This window comes from Ambystoma mexicanum, chromosome 6p, assembly GCF_040938575.1.
Source record: "Ambystoma mexicanum isolate Mex_15411 chromosome 6p, UKY_AmexF1_1, whole genome shotgun sequence".
Taxonomy (NCBI): Eukaryota; Metazoa; Chordata; class Amphibia; order Caudata; family Ambystomatidae; genus Ambystoma; species Ambystoma mexicanum.
In genome coordinates, this window is record NC_090935.1 from 1,477,647,475 (window position 1) to 1,477,669,428 (window position 21,954).

Sequence of the window (21,954 nt, forward strand, 5' to 3'; positions counted from 1 at the left end):
TCTAATATTGCAGCCTTCGGGGACGGGTGCGCTACATGGTTTCCACAGCGTCAGCTTTTGTTGCTGAGTACCTGTGGCAGTGTCTGCCTCTTCGGCTCCGAATTGATGTGGATTGGAAAAAGTACTCTTCCTGCGCCACCGCAAAATGATTGCGCAGGACTAGAAATATCGCCACCTTGAGGTGGGCCGGAAATGGTGGCAGCGTATCTGCCTTCCATAACCCAGTGGGAACCATTCCCCTTAAAACACAATTTCTTTGTTGGTAGGCCCTTGGCTGTTACTGATACAGGTTTCGGACTCTTTCACTTGGAAAGTGGGCTTTATGCCCTCAGCCTACAGCTTTTGCGTCTGATATGTTGTGGGGGGTCAAGACGCCTCCCCTGGCCCGCAGAGCTGTAATGTGATTCTCCCCTGCCAGGTGACAGGGACCCAGGTAAGGTGACCCAGTGAACCTCCGTCTATCGCACCTCGCCCAACGCCCACTGGTTTGCGGTACCCACATTCAGGCAGGTGACTGCGTCATGGGGGCAGGGGGGCTTGAAAAGAACTACAAAAGGCGAAATGAAAGTTAACAAAAATGAAGAAAAGACTTACATAAAAAAGCTCCAAAATAAAAAGACCAACTATATGGAGAGACGCGGATTTTTTTATCAAGGAGATTGTACACAGAGAGGTGCAATTCTCATGCTGGTCTGTGGTTGGCTTAGTCTTCAAATCTGTTTGTGTCTTTTGACTATTCATATTTCTGTGTACCTTTTATGTTTCAGAACAATGGACTCCAGAACCACATACCCTATTAAAAAACAGAGGTTATACACGGAAACGAATGGTGAGATTGAGAAAAACGCACCCTAGCATGCTAGAAGATGAAATGGCAATTTTCAAGGACGAGCCAAGCGAGTCGTTTGTTAAATTGACAGGTATGTAAATTGCAGTATTAAGCTTAGAAGATCCATGCTACCTCTACCACATTGTGCCCCATTTCAACGTCATACAGTTTGGCAGTCTTGACTTGCTCCTTCCTCTTTTTGCCCCTGGTATCATTCCATACACGATGTCTGGCCTCCCACCGATCTAGAAAAAACTGCTGACCCCAACACCCCAGCCGAATGAAAACCCCATTTCACACGATTACAGTTTTGGCGCGTGTGCTGTTAAACTCTAGGTGGAAGTCAACAAACTCAAGAAACCTCCTCCCACTCAGGTTCCACAACATTGACTCCACTGCATGGCACGTGCCCTGTCTCCAGATGACCTCACATCAGCTAACCACTCCAAACGTTCCTCTGTCCCTACCCCCCTGTATGCTGGGCTGCCTCTGACATTGCTGATTACCCCTTATTGTCCTCTTTCTATGAATGTGGCTTTAAAGGCCCTACATTAGCCTCTATCAGCCACTTTATCTATGACTGCCTCTTCTCTGTCTGCTGAAGTACTGGCACCTCTGCAGCACTCTCCCAGACGGAGATCCTCAAAGATCTCTCCGTGTTTCCTTCACGTTTAGTATGAGGGTGTCTTGGTCATTTGTATTTTCAGTAAAATGCCCCTCGCTTATTTCCAATTGATGACTATAGTCCCTGCATATTCGAGTTGTTTATTATAAACGACGTGACTTGTGATACATAGATTTGGCTGTTTTGGCTGTGCAATGCAGTGATTTGTGAGTACAAGAAAATGTTACTTTTAATGTTGATTTTTATCTCTGCTCTTTGTTGGGCCCACCTCCATCCGCAGCAGTGCTGGTCATTGGGCCAGCTGTGGATCTCGGGATCCGGCCAGATTTAGCCGCACAATCCCATGCTCTGCGCTGGGTTACTAAAAAAAAAAATAAGAAAGCGCGCATGCCGGCATGAGTAGGGGGGCGCAGCAGCCCCTTGCAGAGCCCCATAATCTAATCAGCCCTGTTCCCTTTCTGCACAGTTCTCGCACAGGGCAGATTAGATCTCTGAGCCCCCAGCTTGGTGGGCTCGGAGTCGAATCTGCCCCATGGTGCAAGCAGACTGTGCACACTGCACAGAGCCTTTTTGTTATGTTGTACTCTCTGCTCGGGTGCTTTAATTTTCATTGTACGCGGCATTCGGACACTGGCACCGTCCGGACTTTCTTGGCAGCACTGCCGAGCGTCAGTTGGTCAGCCACAATGGACTGCCTTATTAATCCTCCAACACGTGGTGCAGTGGACAGGTGCTAACGGCTGGGCGCCCAGGCACATAACTGGCTGTGTTGCCCAAGGCTTAATTCAAAGTTGGAGAACGAAGGCAAGTTATGAACAGCTTAAGATATTTAATTGTATATCGATGTAGCTGTTTGTATGTCTGTCTTGCTATCTGCTGTTTGTCTAGTTCAGTGGTCTTCAATTTTCTAGGCCTGCAGGCCCACCACAGCAAAATGTGGGCTGGCCGGGACCCCCCAAAAATGCCAAACAACTGTAAGTCCAAATGACAATGAACTATTGTGCGCCGTCACCGCACTCTACTCCCAGTATAGTCTCTTGGATCCCCCACCTGCTCCCAACAGGGTCTCTGGGCTCCTTCATTCCACTCTTACGCAGTCCCTGGGCTTTCCCCACCCCTCCACAGACCCTGGGCTCTCCCCACAACTATCCCATGGCTCCAGCCCATCCTGCTCCCACCACAATCCCTCGCCCCCCCCCCTTGCTCCCAGCACAGTCCCAGGGCCAGTGGCGCCTGGTGAATTGTTTTAGTGGTGTGGCACAAATAATTCCCCCAGATTTGCCATAGCGACAAAGCGTCGCTATGGTGCCCTAACCAATCAAGGGTGGTTTGGGGGGGTGTGGGGGATGCGAGGGGGTTAAAATGTTTCATTATAGAGCATACTTTAAACAAAAATTCGGTAAAAAGTCATACAGTTTGCCATTGGCGCTGGGGGGCCCAGGGGCAGGCACGACATGTTTTACTGGACATCTATGATAGATGTCCAGTAAAAATATACCATCCCTGTCCCCTGGGCCCCACAGTGCCTAACACAATCAACATGATTATGTGTGTATTCAAGGCACTGGGGGGCGCAGGGGGAAAGCATGGTATTTGATTTTGGCAGGTGGGTAGGGGGCTTGTGCAACAAAGGCATTTTTAAAATACCTTTATTGTACAACTTCCCCCACTCCCCAAACTCAGCTCCACGGCCCAACGCAAACACACACACACACATTCACACAGCAAGCACTTTATCATTCACACGAGCACCCATTATTATACACTTACTCTTAACACAAGCATACATGCATCCATACAAGTTTAAATACAAAATAAATTAACATAAACTTACCTTCTGCCCGGTCCTGAAAGTTTCCTCCCCAGCGCGCCAGCTCCTGCATCTTGAACAGGAGAATCGGGAAGCAAGAGTTTCCTGGTTCCTGCACATGCTTGCAGGAGCCTGCGTGTGGGTGCTGGAACTCCCCGTCCAGGCTCCTCTGTCTGTATATGCGAGGAGGCGCAGGAGCTCTCCCTCGCACATACAGACATGCAGTTCCCCAGCCAGCATTTCCAATGTGCTATGCAAGGCTTGCGAAGCAAAACGCCCCCAGCCTTGCATGGCTCAGTGAGCATATGTGGCTGGGGAACTGAACTGTCAAAGGGAAACAGTGTTTCCCTTTGACAGTTCGGCCAGCCTAGGAGCACTCCCTCAGCTGGAAAAAAGCAGCTGAGGAAGTGCTCAGTGTTTCACTGGGCTGGCTCCTCGGCTCCTCCATAATGGGTGAGGGTGCCACTGGGTGGTCTCCCACTCGCCCATTATGGATGAGCCACCAGGCTCGGACTGGCCTGTAGTTCAATAGGGCAATGCCTGAACCAAACATATAAAATGCTAGTGTGGGCCAGTTTTTTGGGTCTAAATGGACCACATTTTTGACCAATATGGGCCAGTTTGATGAGTTACTTCTCTATGCAGCTAGTAATTTTGACCATTGTTGCTGAAATTCCTTAAATATCACAATTTGCTTACATTTTAACAAAAAACACCCCCTTGGGTACTATTTAAACAGTCTGTTACTAAAGGAATGAATTGCCATTTGCAACTGTGGGCCACTTGCTCATTGGTCCCCAAGACAGTTTTATGCTCCTGTCCTGCCCTGTGAGCCGCCCGTGCACATTTCCTCCCTTTAAAAAAACGTTTTTTTTTAAACATTTCAGTCTGGGGACTCACGCCCCCTACTATTCCCCCCCCCCACCAACCCGGGAAGGCGGCCGCGCCACCCTGGGGAGAGGTATGGGGGGGCGCCCCACAGTTTGAAGACCTCTGGTCTAGTTGAAGGGATGTGTCATGTAAATAACAAAATCATGTAAACTATATGAACAAACTTGAAGTAACGTGAAGGTAAAATATACAAAGGTACCCAAACATCACCATGTAGAGTAGTGATTTTGCAAAGAAAAACATCAAATAAGGAGTGTATCGTATGTGTACACTCCTAATAGCCAAACATCATATTTACACAAGTCTATGTCCAGGTGTTTTTTTTAAACAAATATCCTGGGTCATCATGTGCATACTATATATACTCCTGAAAACCAAGTCTCTGGCAAACATTGTTGGAACTGATTTCGTGCATTGAATTCCTGCTGCCTCTTTTTCCTTCAGGACATCGTGTGGTAGTCTTTTAGAGTCTTCACATATCTTTACAATACATGTTCGCATTGTACACCCCTGTAAACCATATGTCCTTTATACACGTCTTTCACTGTTATGTACTGTATGGAAAGAGTCTAGTTATTGGAATCACTGGGACAGTGACTCAGGAATCTGGGTGCCACCCCAAGCCAGTTGATAACGGAGCAGGGGTCGAAATGCAGTGGATCCTGAGATAACACACGAAAAGCCCATCTCCCTTTATCCGAATAGCAGAGTCTTCAGCCTCTTTCTGAAGCTTGTCGTTGGGATCAAGGAGACTCCAATGGCACGATCACCCAAAATGCCAACCCCAAGACCATTCATAGGGTTCAGACCAATATGCAATTCATAGCTGGTACTCTAATGCATACCTATATTAGCACCTGTTAGGGGTAGTATGTACAGATGTTTAAAAAAAATTAAAGGTACTGGGGGTGTAAAACAACCTTGACGCATAGGTTCTATAATAAAAGAAAAGAAATAGTATCCTAAAATTGAGGATACTACTGTCCCCTGCACACCATCTAACTGAAAACGGTCAAAAACATAAGTAGATCAAGAGGGGACAGTTTTGGGGTGTCACTGTCATGTGCCCGAGTCTGCTATCCAGTGTTGGTCTTGGCTCTCCACCAGGCCCAATGACTCTTCTGGTGGGTGCTGATCCTAACATATGGTGCAGTGTATCTGGTCCTACAATTCTCCATTGGGGTAACCACTGCACACCGGTGGTCATTTATATGGCCGGCTCCAAAGTTGGCTACTGGGGTTGCCTTACTGGACGCTGCAGCGTGGATGTCAAAAAGGCTACACATTATTCTTGGACCAGTTTGTCTTTAAGCTTTTCCACTGTTTTTCGCCCCATCCATTTCCCAACTAGGAATTAAAAGAGATTGGGTAGGAAGGTTCCCATGGATGTAGATGAACTTCCCTTAGTTGTTGTCAGTGGTACTTGTAGTCTCGCTCACATATCTCCAGAATTTCGTTTTTAAGGATATGATAGCGCACTGGTCTGTTGGCATTAAGGACTTGATATGTCACCTGGCGTTCTACCGTGAGAGGGCAGCAATATAAAAGGAGAAGCTGTTTTTTACCCACTCAACAGCCACAGGTATCCTTTCAGAGTTAAAAAAAAATACTTTGTGCTCCTCTTCTACATGTTTTGGAGAAGAGGTACTGGTGGTACTGGTGCTCTGCTTTGCAAAGGCCAGATAAGGGTTAACACCGTATACAAACCTTTTAAGGATTTTACCTCAAGTTGGGGTTCCTACTTCTGCCCAAGCTCCTCCAAGAGATGGAGTGCAAGCCCCTGAGGCATCTTGGTGGCGGCTGGTGACCACTGTCCAAAGGTTTGGGAGACTAGGATCGGTGCGGGCTACCTTGAGGCCTTGCAGCCAGTGTGGGGTCCTAAAGCAAGGCTGGATTTATGGTTAGAAATAGTGTTGGTACAGTGCCAGCAGAAACCGCTGGTTACCAAGTGGGTTTGGGTCCAAAGTAGTTCCTACGCCAGTCTGCTTTCTTGGCTCTTGGATTTTGAAGGTCAACAGAGTTCTCGTCATCAGTAAGTATATGAGTCTGAGAGTCACTCATCTTGGATCTGAAAAGGTCCCTCAAAATCCTGCCAGGGTCAGCCGTTGGGTACTGCGTCAGACAGTCTGGTAGGTGGAAACCTGACGATGTGTGTTATCTGCTCAGGCCGCCTTTCTGGTGTTAAAAGACAGAGTGAGTAAGCTACAGTCCATAGTCCATAACAGTGGATTACCTGGTTTATTTGATCTAGGTCAGCAGGGAAATTGGTTTCTTTTTGTCTTGTGCTGTTGCAAATCGGTTTGAAAAGAAATAGTATCCTACAATTGAGGATACTCCTGTCCTGCACACCATCTAACTGAAAACAGTCAAAAACGTAAGTAGATCCTTATGAATCATAATACTCAGTTAGTACACTTCAGATAATGTATATCATCATCTTCATCATCATGTTTATTCGGATATATATTAATTAAACAAACACAAGATAAAAAATCAACAACAGCCAAATGACATGATTACAGGCAATGCATCCCAAGATATAAAAATGGAGAATGTACCAAATACAATCAAATATAAAAACAAATGTGAGTCAAAAACGAAACAGACATGTCAATTTACAGCTGATTACCAATAGCAGCTTTTCTAACAAATATGGCCTTCCTGAAAAAACGAACGAAGGGGCCCACACTACACATGGGGAGTCAGCCAAAAGCAAATAATATAATGCTGGACAACGTTTTGTGAAATCAAGATGCCTGAAAACAGGAAGAATTGTAACTTGTCTGATATTTTGGTAAGCGGGCCAAAACATCACCAGATGCAGAATGTCTTTGACCGGTTCTCCACACAAAGGACAACCCGACGTGTCTGGGAAGCCATGCCAATTGACTGTGTTTCCACTCAACAGCAGCCGATTGAATCTGGCATTTGTGATTCACCAACTATCGGATTTTTTGTGACTCCAAGTAAGTTTAGGCTATAAAGTGTCAACCTGACTGATAGCTGCTAAACATCTATTAGCATTGACCTGGAGGTCTTTACACTCACGCTGATCTCTGACTCTACAATTAAACGCTGTCTTGCATACATTTTATTGTGTAGCAGGTAGAATGAAACAAGAAGGAAAAGGTGCTGCTGCCTGTTATAAAATCGATTAATTATAAATAAAAAATAAGCAAGGGATTTTTTGCCAGTCATCTACGTCCAACAGGGCTCTAATAATAAAGTGGGTTAAAACCGCATTGTTGTTACACCATAGGCGAAGCCAATCCAGCATCGGAGCGAGACGCCAGGCATTTTCGAAATAGCCAACTCCAAGCTCATTGTGAACAGCAAAATTTGGAACTGAACCCGGGAGGCCCAAAGGTCTCTTAAATATATATTTTTTTTGAGAATGTACAATTCCGAGGGATTTGCGTATCCCTGCAATGAGGCACCATAAATAGTGGCAGCCTTGCTCTGAGCCTCATAAATCTTCATGATCATATGAAGAAGTTGACCTTGGCACATGGCCATAAAACATAACATGCCCCCCCAGGTTTTGGCCCATCTTAATTTTCTGTTTGAGCCAAGCCTGTTACTGTGGAAGAAAAGCAAACCCCCAGATAATCGAATTCCTGGACCCTTGGATTTGCAACCCCATTACATAACATTGGGTTTATCTTAGCCGGCTTTCTGCCCTTCCCACAGGCCATCACAACGGATTTAGATGTGATATAAGTGAAGTGCGGCAGAGAGTGTGGTTTGACGCACTGCTGAGGTGCATGTAGAAGTCTTTTTTCACTGGATACCTATTTGAAGGCGGACCCTTACCCTCACAACTTTAAAAACAGCTCCTAGCGTGATAGCGTGGCACGGAGTGCGGCAGAGAGTGTGGTTTGCTGTGGTGCTGAGGTGCACGCAGAAGTCTTTTTTCACTGGATACCTATTTGGAGGCGGACCCTTACCTTCAACTTTAAAAACAGTGCCTAGGATGATAGCGCAGTATGGAGTGCGGCAGAGAGTGTGGTTTGCTGTGGTGCTGAGGTGCATGCAGAAGGCCTTTTTCACTGGATACCTATTTGGAGGTGGACCCTTACCCTCACAACTTTAGAAATAGCTCCTAGCACGATAGCGTGGTGCAGAGTGTGGCAGAGAATGTGGTGGCTGCTGGGAGCCAAGACGCCAAAGTGACTGGTACTGTTCTTACTTTTTCTTCAATATACATCTTCTTTTTTCTCTTTTTGTTGGCTTGGGCTCCCTTGCGTTTCGTCCTTGCTCAAGTGTTAAAGTAATTGGCGAACAATGAGCAGCGACTGCGGGTCAGGCTGACCTTTGAGCTGCTCAGTCTGTGTATTACCTGCCGCCTCATTCCTTCACACCAAGCAGTGACTGCGGGCTGGTCTAGACTTTGACTTTGAGCTGTTTGGCTGGGAACAATTAGCTGTTACACTCTTATGACCCAAGCTGGGACTGCTGGTTTGGCAGGCTTTTGAACTGCCAGCGACATTTCTGCCTGACAACCCAATTTTGTGTGGCTTACTCAGAACACTCAATCATGACGCATATATATAATTTAAGAAGTTGGGCCTTAGGGGACGACTTGAGAGCCCCGGAACAGGAAGAAATCATGTGGTCAGGAAAAAAAAACTATTCAAAGTCTATTTTCAAGCCCCTGCTCACCGATTACTCCATAGCCCCACTCTTAGAGTGTCATTTCATCGCCGACAATCAAGTTCCCTCATCAGCAGGGTTGAATGGAAGGGCGGATAGTGAAAAAGTAGTAATGACCATCTCTACACCAAACCATGTATTGCTGGTCGATGCTACAGCAACAAATATTGAATATACTCTCACAGCTGCCATACCATATCTGAGTTTTTCCCAGTAAGGAAGAGTCGCAGTTTGAATGATGTCACCCAGGTCAAAATCAGCGAGCTCCCTCTCTCCTGGAAGGACGGTGAAAATCTAAATAAAGTTCTTCCAGCTACCTCCAAGGCGTGGGGTGGGGTGGTGGAAGGTCTTGGGGATCTCCATACCTCTCCTGACACATCGTTTGAGCTAAATGCCATCCCAGGCTCCAGGATGGATCCAACAGAGAGTAATCAAAGCCTAATAGAAATACAGGAAAGGGAGGGACGACAAAGTAACGACCCTATGGATTCCCCGAGGAGAAATGAGAGTGTGGATATCACTCCTACTTTGTCGGCTTTCAATTTTGTACTAACTTCTCTGGTGAAGGTTTTCGAATCACTGAGAGGTGAAGTTCATCAGTACACAGGAATCCTCTTGGAAGTCACAAAAGACATGGAGGTGAGTGAAAGCACATTAGTGGGACTAAAATCTGCAATAAATTCAACTATCGGTGACGCCCTGGTACAGATCAAATTGAACTCAAAGCAACAATCCGAAAAGCTAATGACCTTGCAGGCGAACTGGGAGGGTGTGAAGTTCTTTAAAGAGATCTTGAAAGACACAAGACCAGAGGGTCAGTGCCAACATCAGAGACACAGTATACAAGGAATGGACAAAGCAATCCAAGAAGACTCTGTTCACTTCATGGACGCCACACCCTTGTCAGTCTCAACCATGGAGGAATTTGTGCGATTTGCACAGATATCTGAGGAAGACTATCAAAAGAATCTCAAAACAGGTTCCCAGTCATTAGGGGAACAATATTAGGAGAAGAAAACAACAGAGTGAAGCTCCAAACCAAATGGGAAAACAAAGAAAAAAAGCAGAAAAGACAGCAGAATCAATTGTCGGGGGAACTGGCGGGAACACAGTCACAGGAAAAAAATATATTAAAATAACTAAAAGACCAGGAAGTCAGTAGCAACACAGTTAATTCTAAAGATCAATCGCAGCATGATTCTATCCATATTCAAAGGTGTTCCAGACCTGCATTACCTCTCCACGGTTGACATTGAGTACATTTGATTCCCACATGGTAAATGCATAGATATTGTGGAAATGGGAGTAAAATCAATGTTGGCTGTTATTGCCATCTTAGAAGCAAGTACGGAGTTGATGGAACAAGGGTATGAGGTATCCTCTGAGATGCTGTACAAAATGTAATTAGCAAGATTAACATGCAAACAGAAGCTACAGACGGGAATGTAAACAAAGATTCTATGACCAGAGATAGACAAACAAACGGGTTAGAGTCACTCCAATCTGACGCCAAAGCTACTGTCCTAATGCCAGATATCTTAACTCAAATCATTCAAAAACTCGGGTTGCCTGAGAAATTTCTCTAACTAAACAGGATGTGAAACTACTGAGGTGGAACACGAGCGGCTCCAGTTCCTTTAAAAACTAATTAAATATGGAATACATTTGTAACCATTTTGATTTAATTGCTCTCCAGGAGACATGGTTGAAATTGAGTTTCAAGGTGGATAGCCTCTCAGTTTATCAGCAGCTGGCCACGGGTGAGGGGCTGGGGAGACCATCAGGAGGGTCGTTGATAGCATGTAGAAATTCAGTTTTTGGTTCCTCAGAGCTGGTCTGCAATGTAACAACGGGTATTCTTGCGGTGAAAGTAGAGTTAGGGACGGGTCCAGCTCATAAAGAGTGGATAGTGGTCAACCTCTACTGGAATCCCTCCTGTTCTACTTTGTATGATTTTCAGCATTCACTCACAGATCTACTATGAAGCATTTGTGTTTGTTTTCCCTCCTCCAGTATTATTTTACTGGGAGATCTGAACTCACAATGTATTCAAACTTGTGGTCTGGTGGTGGATTTTAGTAAGGAAACAACTCCCAATGGGAGGAACTGGTATAGTTTCCTGAGAGAATGGAATCTATTTTTTGGCAAATGGGAGCATTGAGGGGGACGTCCCGCCTGCACCCACTTGGAAGAGAGATGAGTATCATTCAACAATTGATTATCTCTTTCTTTCAAAGGATTTGTTTGAACAGTGTAAACACTTTTCTGTGAAAAACGGGTACCCAAATTATCAAGAAATGCTAGAAGGCATTTTCTCACAAACCTAATGAAAATTGGGAAGAATCATATTCAGAAGTAGTATGTGTAAACAATGGGAAGAAAAGAGTGGTAGAAATTCATAAGAGGGGGAAAGGATCTAATCCACTGTCTGAATTACATTACTCGTCCCATGAGTGAAAAAGATCTGACCAAAATCTGCAACCCAAAAAGCTTTGTACATTTCCTGCGGGACCTGAACCCCCCAGGCTTCAAAGCATCATCATTGCTTTGATGATAGAACCCGGGAAAAGAAGAGAGAACTGAGGAAAGCTTTGAGGGAGCTTAAATCTAATAAAGTGGACGAGCATGTGTATTGGGGGGAAATAAAAACACAGAGAAACAGTTACAGAAATTGATGAAGCTCGAATAGATATTTGTGTATGCAGCAGAATGGTGAATTGATGTTAAGGGCCATGGCTCAGACTAAGTCTGCAGGGGTCTCTCAACCTCACTAAATGGCTTGGTAATGAGCACCGTATGTAGTGGGTAATTCCTAAAGGGGAGCCCAACACTCTACGAGCTTAGATCAATTTATCCTCAGTTTTCGACACTGTCAATAGAGAACATCTGTGGGGTAAATTAAGGAAATGGGGTTTGCCTGAAAACCTGCTAGCCATAATAGTGGAATTACATAAGTATTCCGAACTCCAAATAAGACTTGACAAAGCCGGGAGATTGTCCAGAGCCATTGCGACGGAGAGGGGGATCAGACAGGGATGTTTCGATGTTCCTTTCCACTTTAACCTCTATCTATAAGACCTGGCAAAGAACCTACAGGGGTTCACGTTGGCAAGCCCTAAGATTGGAAATGTAAGAATTAACTGGATCGTCTACGCGGACGCAATCACGCTACTAGATTATACCCAGATCGGCCTGCAACATATGTTAAACACACTTGATGTGTATGCAAGGTCGAATGATTTGAGGATTAATCCTCTCAAGTCATAAATTGTGATATTTAAGAGACCACTTAAAACTATTCACCCCTTCTCATGGCCTTTGGGTGAGCAAACCATACTGATTGCAAGAGAAGTAACACCCTTGGGCTCAGCAGTTAGATCCTTCCCAACCAAAGTCCATCTAGTAACAATCTTGGAGGGGAAAATTCTACAAATTGGAACTCAAATGAAGAAATTCATAAATATGTTCCTTAAATTCTCCCTGAGTCCAGTCATTAAACATTACATTGGAAAGGTCATCCCGTCGCTGCTATTTGGTCTAGATGCAAATTCAGTCGAAACAAATGGACTGGGATAGACTAGAGGGCAAACTGTGGAAATGTGTTCTGCATCTTCCAAATTGTGTTCCTATTGCCAGTCTGAGATATGAAATGGGTCTTCAGTCTATGAGATCGTTGATGAAATGGCATTGGGTATGCTTGTATAGGTTGATTCTGGTTCCCTCCAAATCATCATTATATGAGGATGTTGGCTGTGCTTTAGAGGAATGCTCCAATTGCTATCTGAATGAGCCGAAGGCTCTGGTAACTCTCACAAGATGTGATCGCTCGGAAACGGATTTGATCCAAAATCCTGAGAAAGTGAAAGAGCTAATAAAAAGGGCTGATTGGATCAGGACGATAACTTTAATGCAGTCCTCGACTGTGTCTCCATCATTATTGAGTGTGGATAAATCACGAGCATGGTTGGCCACATTTTTGAGGAGATATCCAGATTCTTGTTGTAGGTCTGATTTCTTGAGATTTCGCCTCAGTCTCCTACCCACATGAGAAATCTTACACATTAGACACAAACAAGAGTTCAGGGACAACATTTGCCTCTTATGTGATGGTACTAGCCCACAGACTCTGAGACATCTCCTGAGTGAATGCCATGGGACATTAGAAAGCAGGGTGAGCAGAATGTCATGCTTTGTTGACAAGGATTGATGGTTATCAACTGTCCCCTTTTGGGAGAGAATAGTATCTGGCCATGAAACTCTTGTAACAATGGAAACAGTAAAACTGCTAAAAAAGTTCAATCTGATCACCCTCCAACCGTGAATATGGTGAAACAGCACAATTTTACCATACTTCTATTTTGTTATACCTGCATGCTCAGTTCTACTACTGTAATCAACCCGATGAAATCTGGACTTCTATTTCGTCTTTTTCTTTTTGGTTGTTGTTTCCAAAACTTGTCATTCGTGCCTGTAATGACCAATGAGAAAGCTGAATGAGCTAATATGTATTTCTCTGTTTTCTCGTTTATATGTATTATAGGTATTGTTTTAATATGCAATTATTATTTTATTTTGTGAAAAGTCTAAGTTTTTGACTAAAACTCAATAAACATAAATAAATAAAATAATTTAAGTTATCCAGGAATTTTGTGTAGACCTGGATACATTTCTTCACGCATTTGGGGTCCTGCCAATGAGCACAGTATCAGCGTAGGTGACAATTGGAAAGGGCCCTATGCCCACCATGGGTAATCAGCCCAGGAGTTCACCAAGGCCTTATGTAACCCATTGATGTACAATGTAAATAAAACTGGAATCAAAACACAGCCCTAAGATTTACCTAAAAAATTATGTGCAATGCCCTGCTTTTAAAGTGAACACAGGCCTCATTCTCCCTATAAATGGCCTGGAGTGTAAACAGAATCTCCATTGGGCAAGTCATAGACCCGACCACGCCCCACAATTTCATCCTGTTCATTTTTATCAATGGCCATGCTCGGGTCTATGAAAGCCAGGAAGATAGCTTCTCCCTTGACAAAAACGGAATGCGCAACAATCACATACAGATTAAGGGCCTGATCAGCTGTGCCCACCCCCACTCTAAACCCAAACTGTATATCCAACAGAATTGAGCTGTCAGTAATCCAAGCCTCAAGGCAACCCAGAAGAACTCTGCCGAAGGTTTTAAAAGAGGTATCTAGCAGCAAAATGGGCCTTTAATATAGCGGACTAGTTCAATCTCCCTTTTAAATGAGGAAAATGATTGCATGCTTCCAGGAAAGCGGAAAATGTCCAGACTCCAAAATAACTTTGAAGGAAATTGTTAACAATGGCACCCAAATATCTATAAGATCTTGATAGAGCTCTGCTGGAATAGCATCAGGACCTGGTGCACAGCCATGGACTTGCTTAACAATGGCAGTGGCAACTTCCTGCAGGGTGAAACTCAAACCGGGTGCGGGCTAATTCCCTTTGGGCACCTCTGCTGGGCTTGATACAAGGTAGAAAAGTTATTACCCCTAGTGCTAGCATCTCCATAAGATTCACAGCCATTCTCGTTCTCTTATAGGAAGGTCCTTCAGAGACAAATTCCCAACATTTCTTAGAGTTGTTCAAAGAGATTGACTCCATCAGGTCACTCCACGCTGCAACTTCAAGCTCAGATTTCCCTCATCCATAGTATGCCGATAATGGGCTCTGGCCTGAATAATTTCCTCTTTTGACCTCGAAGGAGATTTCAAAGCTTCAAGAAGTAATCTCTTGGCCTCTACGCATGCCTCATTGAACACATCATTCTTAAAGGACTTTTGCTCCCTGAAATTATGCTGAAAGCCAGCAGAGAAAGCCCCCATGAGCTGAACAAAATTAAAGACTACATCTGAAATGATTGAGGAGCTTTCTAAGATGTTCAAAATTAATGGGCGCTTCTTTGTTAACACAGTGTGATGTAATTTGGCCTCTTCAATTCTTGCCCACTTTATTTCTTCTTTTGCAGGCCGAGTGGACATCAGCCAAATCCAAATGATCCTTAGTTATCCCTCCATAAACACTAAATGGCCCTCTGAGCCTCAGGCTAATTCAGTGGTGGTCACTACAGGGATCTCCCATCACTTCAAACCACTCGATTCAGTGCCAGTGTCTGACCGAGAGACAGAAATAATCAATGGTGGAAGAACCCTGATGATTAATAACATTAGGGAGGCCTGGGATATCTGGCAGTACTCGTCCTTTCACAGTGCACAAACCCCATTCAAGAAGCCAAGAAAAAAATTGTAGGCCCTTTTGCGCAAACCCAGGAGTCCTCCATCTGGAGTGATGCAATTTTCAGGGCTAAGTCTTCCTGTAAATCGAACAAATCTTCTGGAAGGACCTTCTCAAATTTTCACATTGATGTCACCTCCCAATAAAAGTGTGGAATTAGGTTTCATCTCCAATAATACATGTTCCCCCATAAAAGCTTTAAAAGTAAGCAGTCTATTTGTGTCTTTTTTATGCAGACTATTATACAAGTTTAAGATTACCTTGCATTCACCATTTCGCATGAGCAGTGTAATCATGTGCATGCCATCCAGGTTAGTATCATACACCACTACTCTACAATAAACAGAGGCCTTTAAAAAATATGGCCAGCCCCCCAAAACATCTTCCTCTGTGATTCTTACTAGCGAGAACAGCATGAGACACATACCCATTCAATAAGGGGGGCTCCACTAGCCACGTTTCCTGCAACAGAATCACATTATTCCTTTGCAAGAATGACAAAAAGAACGGATTCTGAAATTTAGCCCTGGCACCAGCTATGTTCTATGATAGAAACAAGATCAAGTCTGAACATTTGTCACACTCCCCACCATGTCCAGAGAAGGACCATGATCCCCAACCTCTTTGCCTAAAGTGGTCAGGGAAGGAGATGGGTGATCATCCTGTCAATCAATCTCAATAGTAGATACAATTTCAAAATGATTGGAAACAGGCGCCGCAACATTCCCAACCTGCTTTATCACATTCCCCTCAAATACATGTACGCCACCGATCTTCAAGACAGGGCAGTGTGAGAAACCAGAAGGTGCCTCGCCCACTAGTCCCTAGGAATCTATCATCCAGGTGGCCAGGACATGGTCATCGCTTTTGGATTCAGTTCCTGGGGGTGGACTAGTGCGGGAGGATCACCTGGGTGAGGGGTCTACGAGGAGTGGGACACTGGATGGTGAGATGCAGTATCCCCTTCCCTATAACACCTTTACCCCATCCTACCAGGTACAATACTTAGGAACTCTACCCCGCCCCCTTTAACAACACAAACACTTTCACACAGACAGGCCGCTATGGGAGAAAACAGACTAACACCCAAGCAGTATACTTGAGGTGTCCCAATACAATGGTCAGGTGAGGTCAGGCAATTACTGACCATCCCACACACCTGACTTCGCATTAAGCTTCGCCACACGGATAAAAGGAGGAGCACGAAAGCACTCTGAGCGAGGCAAAGCACACAAGGAAATAGGAGTTTCGAGACAGATTCTAAACTAGAGAAGAAAGATGGCAAAACAGAAGGGGATCACCAGGAGGGAAGTTCCCTTGACCTTTTTGATAAGGAAATGTTACTTTCTAGGAATCGCAAGAGTGGAAAGCATGAGACCAGGAAACCAGGTTGAAGAGTCCTGCATTGTGTGTCAGAGATACCCGGGGCACTCCCCCTTCAATAATGAAGGTGGGGAGAAGCAGCAGCTGCCGTGGTGTCATCCTTGGCTCTAAGAAAAAAGCAGCGTCAGTGAAATTAACAAAGCCAGTGAGTTGGGGAGACCGATACAAGACCGCTTTGTGTTGAAGCCCAAGTTGCAAGCAGCAACAATGTATGGCGAGCGCTGGAACGAACACATTGTTAAAACGCGTGTGATAAGAGACACAATTAAAGTTGAACTGCTGATGAGTGATTGAACTTTAAAATCAAGATAGAATACCTTTGAGACAGTGGTCCGGCACCATGTGGGTGCTCAATCGAAGGCTCTGTGAGGTACCCAGTTGAGAAGTGGCAAAAGTGAAAGTGAGAAAAAGGATATGTCAAGAAGAGAATGAGTAATTGTGAATCATTGTGGTCCTGTGGCGGCTCGAGCAAAATCCTGCACACAGTCGAAAGTCTTTGATTTAGGTGAAGTAGAGAAAGTTTGGAAAAGTAGATAAATTTGGTCCGAGTCCAGCAGAGGTAGACCAATTGAAGGTTTTGTGTTAAAGTAGATCTGAGCCCGGTGCAGGGGGACCCAGGGTGAACAGTACGAGAAGTTGTATATGTGAAATCGTATGAAGAAAGGAACTTTAATGTTTGTCGTGTTGCATCAGGCCCTCTGAAATAAGAGACTTTTAATGGCAAAGAGACTTTGGCACAGAATGCCCTGATGTTGAGGCTTTGAACTGTATTCTCATGCAAGAGAATCCAGAGAGGGTGCTAAGCTCGAGTGTGCTGCATTGTCCCGTGCTGAAAATGTGGGTAAGGGAAGCCAAATGCTTGAATATCCTGACACATAATTTCTTGAACACTTTTCTTTTGCATAACATTGTTTCCGACACTATTTGTATTTAGAAGTAAGGATTGGCTATAGGTTTATTACTTTATGCCCTTTTATTTACACAGACTTGACTAGGACTGCATTATTATTTTTTGATGGTTGTGGCTTGCTCCCATCTTTAGATTTAGCATTAGATAGGTGTTTTTCAAACCCAATTGAAGTTCAATAAACACCCTTGAACTGTGATCGCTTGTGTCTGTCTTACTGTTTGATACCATGCCTTCCTTACATATGGTGTCAGGAGTGGGATATGATTCATTTGACACAAATTGAGGATCCATGCTGATAATCGTTGTATCACCAGAAGGTGAAAATAGAAGTGTTGTGGAGAGGGACCTGGGGTGTACAGTAAATCACCAGAGAAGTTGTATATGTGAAATCCTAAGAAGAAAGGAACATTATTTTTTGTCATGTTTCATCAGGCCCTCTTAAATAAGAGACTTTGAATAGCAAAGTGACTTTGGCACAGAAGGCCCTGATGGTGAGGTTTTGAACTGCATCCTCGTGTGAGAGAAGCCAGAGAGCGTCCTAAGCTTGAGTGTGCCGCCTTGTCCCGTGCTGAAAACATGGGGAAGGGAGGCCAACGGCTTTAATATCCCGACAAATCATTTCTTGAACACTTTTCTTTTGCATAGCATTGTTTGCCACACTATTTGTATTTAGAAATAATGATTGGCAATATGTTTATTAGTATAGGCCCTTTTATTTTGACAGATTCGACTAGGACTGAATTATAATTAATCAGCCCTTATGGTCATCGATGACTCATGTAAGGGCTGTTCAGACTTGATGCTAAAAAAAGCTACTCAAAGGACGAGGCGGAGCAATGACAAACCCTGTTAAATATGTCAGTCTGTTCATGGAGTGATCTTTCAAAAGACAAAAACTCTGAAAAAGATCTGATTGACATATCAGACGGAAGCCTATCTTTACCTATCATGGATGAGGATCAAAAATGCCAGAATACTTACATTGTGGACCTTGAATTAACATGTGAAGAAATTTATGAAACCGAACTGGACCAATCAGTAGAAACTTCGCCAGTTTTGAAACACGAGACAGACCGTCTGGATATACTGGCAGCTTCGCGAGATTTACAATTTCAGTCCGTTGCCCATAAAAGAAAACTGGTACTCAATCCTCAACTATCTAAAAGCATCTCCATTTGGAAAAGAAAGAAAGCCACGGGATTCCCAATGTTGCCCACTTTCCAAGATCTGCGTTGCGATCCTGACAGCAAAGTTATTGTCATTGAAAGACTTGTAGATGGTAAAGACTGAGTTATATTGAACAGAACAAATGTATTAAGACTCGTACATGCAGTTCCCCGAATGCAATTCATTAGGGCTAATTATATCAAAGTGGTGGAATTCATTCAGGAAACGAGAATGGATTGGGTAGCAGTTCATCTAAACTCAATCAGAATTTTTTCAACCATATTGGAAAATAAAACCGCCTTCTTACCTATGTGGTTCGAAATCTCCACCACTCTGAGAGAAAAAGAACTGAAACAAGGTGAAAACTGCCTTATGCACCGTGAATTGCATAAAGACTTTGGACTGAATTTGATAAGAAAGAAAAATGAGCAGACTTCAAGAATGCCAGTCAATGAGGTCTTAGAGACACTTAATATGAAAATAGAGATTGGAACCCATGACTTCTCACGAATGAGAGAAGTAGATTTGGTAAAGAGTACGTTTGAAAAGACACACCACCCTACATACGTCAATTCTGTTCTATCTGGACGTTTAACCACTCAATGACAACCATGGAAAGTGGTGACTTCTCTGTGGAAGATGTGCTCATGAAATACACAGGGCTTTGCACATCTATTCGAAGAAGGCAACCAAGAATTGAAAACATTCAAAATCCTGAGTTTACAGGAAACGTGGATTAGCAAACAACCTATTAGTGATGGCTATACAACCTATATGAATCAGCCATTGTTAGACTTAGGGGAAGACCGTCACCGGGACTGCTCACATTGATAAAAGTTGGAGAAAACCTGGCAGTTGTCGAAGCACTTAACCCTAATTTCTTCATCCAAGTAAAGGTACTGGAACATACTTTCAAAGTAGCTAATAAGGGCCCCCTGGAATCCACAGGCATTAATGGCAAGTTTATAGGGATCTTCAATTTGTAATGGAATCCTGCGGCTAATAATGACAACATCTTCATTGATTCTGTGATGTCGAATATTGATGATATACAGGCTATACCTTGCCAGAAATTAAACTGTGCAGGGATTTAAATACCCACCTCTTTACTAATAATGGAACACTGAAGCCAAAACAAAATCTTTCAACAAAGGCCCAGGTATGGATGAAAGAAACAGCTCAAAGGGATCTTGTGCTAATGAATGGGTACATGAGAAATGATGCTCCAGCAATGCCTACTTGGAAGAAAGGACACTCAGAGGCATACTTGGACTATATCTTTACATCCCACTCATTAAGCTCCAGTATTGGCTCGATGAAAATTATCCCGACTAATTCTAGCGACCACCATAAACTAACAATGACATGGGCAACTCAACAAGTGAGGTCTACAGTCCAAATACTACCAAGGCTGGAAGTAAATCAGGGCAAAAAAAGGCTCTGTATATCAGAATTGCAAACCCAGTCTCTAACACATACCTTTGTGAACTTGCAGATAAATGACGTCGAAAAACTAGATTACGAATGGTTACTCCTTCCTTTTAGATCCTTGAAGTCTACAGTTCCCACGCACAGATCAAATCATAACCATGCTTACAATAAAGAAACTGCCAAAAGGAAAATACAATTAAGACCAGAGCTCAGGAAGTCTCTGCAACTTCCTATGGAAGAAAAGCAGAAGCAAATGAAAATCTGCAAGCAAGCATATAAGAATTGGTTGCGCAACACCTGGATGATTCGATCACAAAACGATGCAGAACATATGTTAAGGGCCATCTCATGTTGCGATACTAGAGAGTTGTGGAAAATCCTGAATTGTCAAGTATCAGATGCAGAAGAGACAACGACAAATGTCTCAGAAGCAACCTGGATATCTTATTTCGCACAACTCTTTGCGAAGAACAACAAAGACCCCATTGTGACAGAAACCCTAAAAGCGAAGAAATGGGATTTAAAATGGGAATATGATGAAATCCTCCTACATATTAAGCGGCTTAATCCATCGGGACCTCCGTGGCCAGATGGACTCACAAATCTATTCCTAAAAAATAATCCGGAAGCCTGGGTGGATCTTTATTACCATTTTCTCATACTTATTTATGTTTTATTTATTTATTTATTTTATATATTTGTTACACGCCCAGACCCTCGGGTGTCACAGCGTGGTTATAAAACAGCTTAGAAATGAGTAAAATTCAAAACATTAGATTACATTTACTGAGTATTCACAGCAATATACGACAACTTAGAAATTAGTAAAATTCAAAACATTACATTACATGATATAAATTACAGCGTATTCACAATTACAGAGTATTCACAGCAATATACAATGGACTAAATATTCACAACCGTATACGATGGACGGGCTCCTATCTTTGGGTGCTAATATTGGTGGAATAACCATGTTTTTAACTGTTTCTTGAAGACCGTGAATGAGGGTGCTTTTTTGATGTTAAGGGGTAGGGAGTTCCAGTGTTTGGGGGCTAAAGTGGTGAAGCTGCTGCCCCCTGCTCTAGTGATTTTGAATCATGGGGGGGTCCAGGAGGAATTTGTCATTGGATCTAAGTAATCTCATGTCGGTTTTGGGATGCAGAGTATTATTGAGGTAGATAGGTCCTTTTTTAGTGAGGCATTTGTGGGTGATGCATAATGTTTTAAAGATAATTCGGGCTTTGATAGGGAGCCAGTGGGCATCTTTCCTGGTCTTGGATATATTATCAAACTTAAACAAATACCCTATACTTGGGGAATGGCAACACTGATCCCAATCTTCAAAAAGAGTGATAGAACGATGGCCTGTAACCATCTGCCAACAGCGCTTCTGGATTCGCTTGGTAAAGTCTATGCCTCCTTTCTACTACAATGACTGACAGAGTGGGCTGTGATGAACAACAGAAGAGCTCCAAGACAAACCGGATTTATTATAGGAGTGGGCACGAACATCATTCTGATGATCCTGAATGTCCTAAAGTTGAAAGCAATTAAGAACAAACCTCAAACCCATGCAGCGTTCGTAGACTTCAAGCTGGCTTTTGATAGTGTCAGTCCGCAAACACTATGGCAGAAATTACATCTTTGGAACTGCCTATTTGACATTCTGGAGCCGATTAAAGCCCTATACTCAAACATGACCATCAGAGTAAGATTATCTCGAAATGGGATACTCTCAAATGAATTCCTACTTGGAACGAGCTGAAGCAGGTTTGCCTGCTGGCAGCAACCCAATTCAACCTTTATGCATCATACTTCGCAAGCTCACAAAATTGACCACCTGCCAATCCATCGATCCTAAATGGGACCCTTGTAGCATAACCTATGTATGCGGATGACCTTGTGCTCTTAGAGACAACAGACGTGGGGCTTCCAAAGCAACTCACTGTACTGGAACAATATGTAGATGCCAATGATCTATTAACATCGCA

General features: G+C 43.6%; 1 protein-coding gene across 1 annotated transcript in view; it reads left to right on the top strand.

The window, feature by feature from the left end:
- The window catches only part of LOC138511068 (uncharacterized), a 3,073,423-nt gene that overhangs the window by 1,783,948 nt on the left and 1,267,521 nt on the right, over positions 1-21,954 (top strand). Inside the window, exon 14 of the mRNA XM_069626568.1 lies at positions 768-920. Within this exon, the coding sequence (XP_069482669.1) occupies positions 768-920 (153 nt within the window). The remainder of the gene's footprint in view (positions 1-767; positions 921-21,954) is intronic.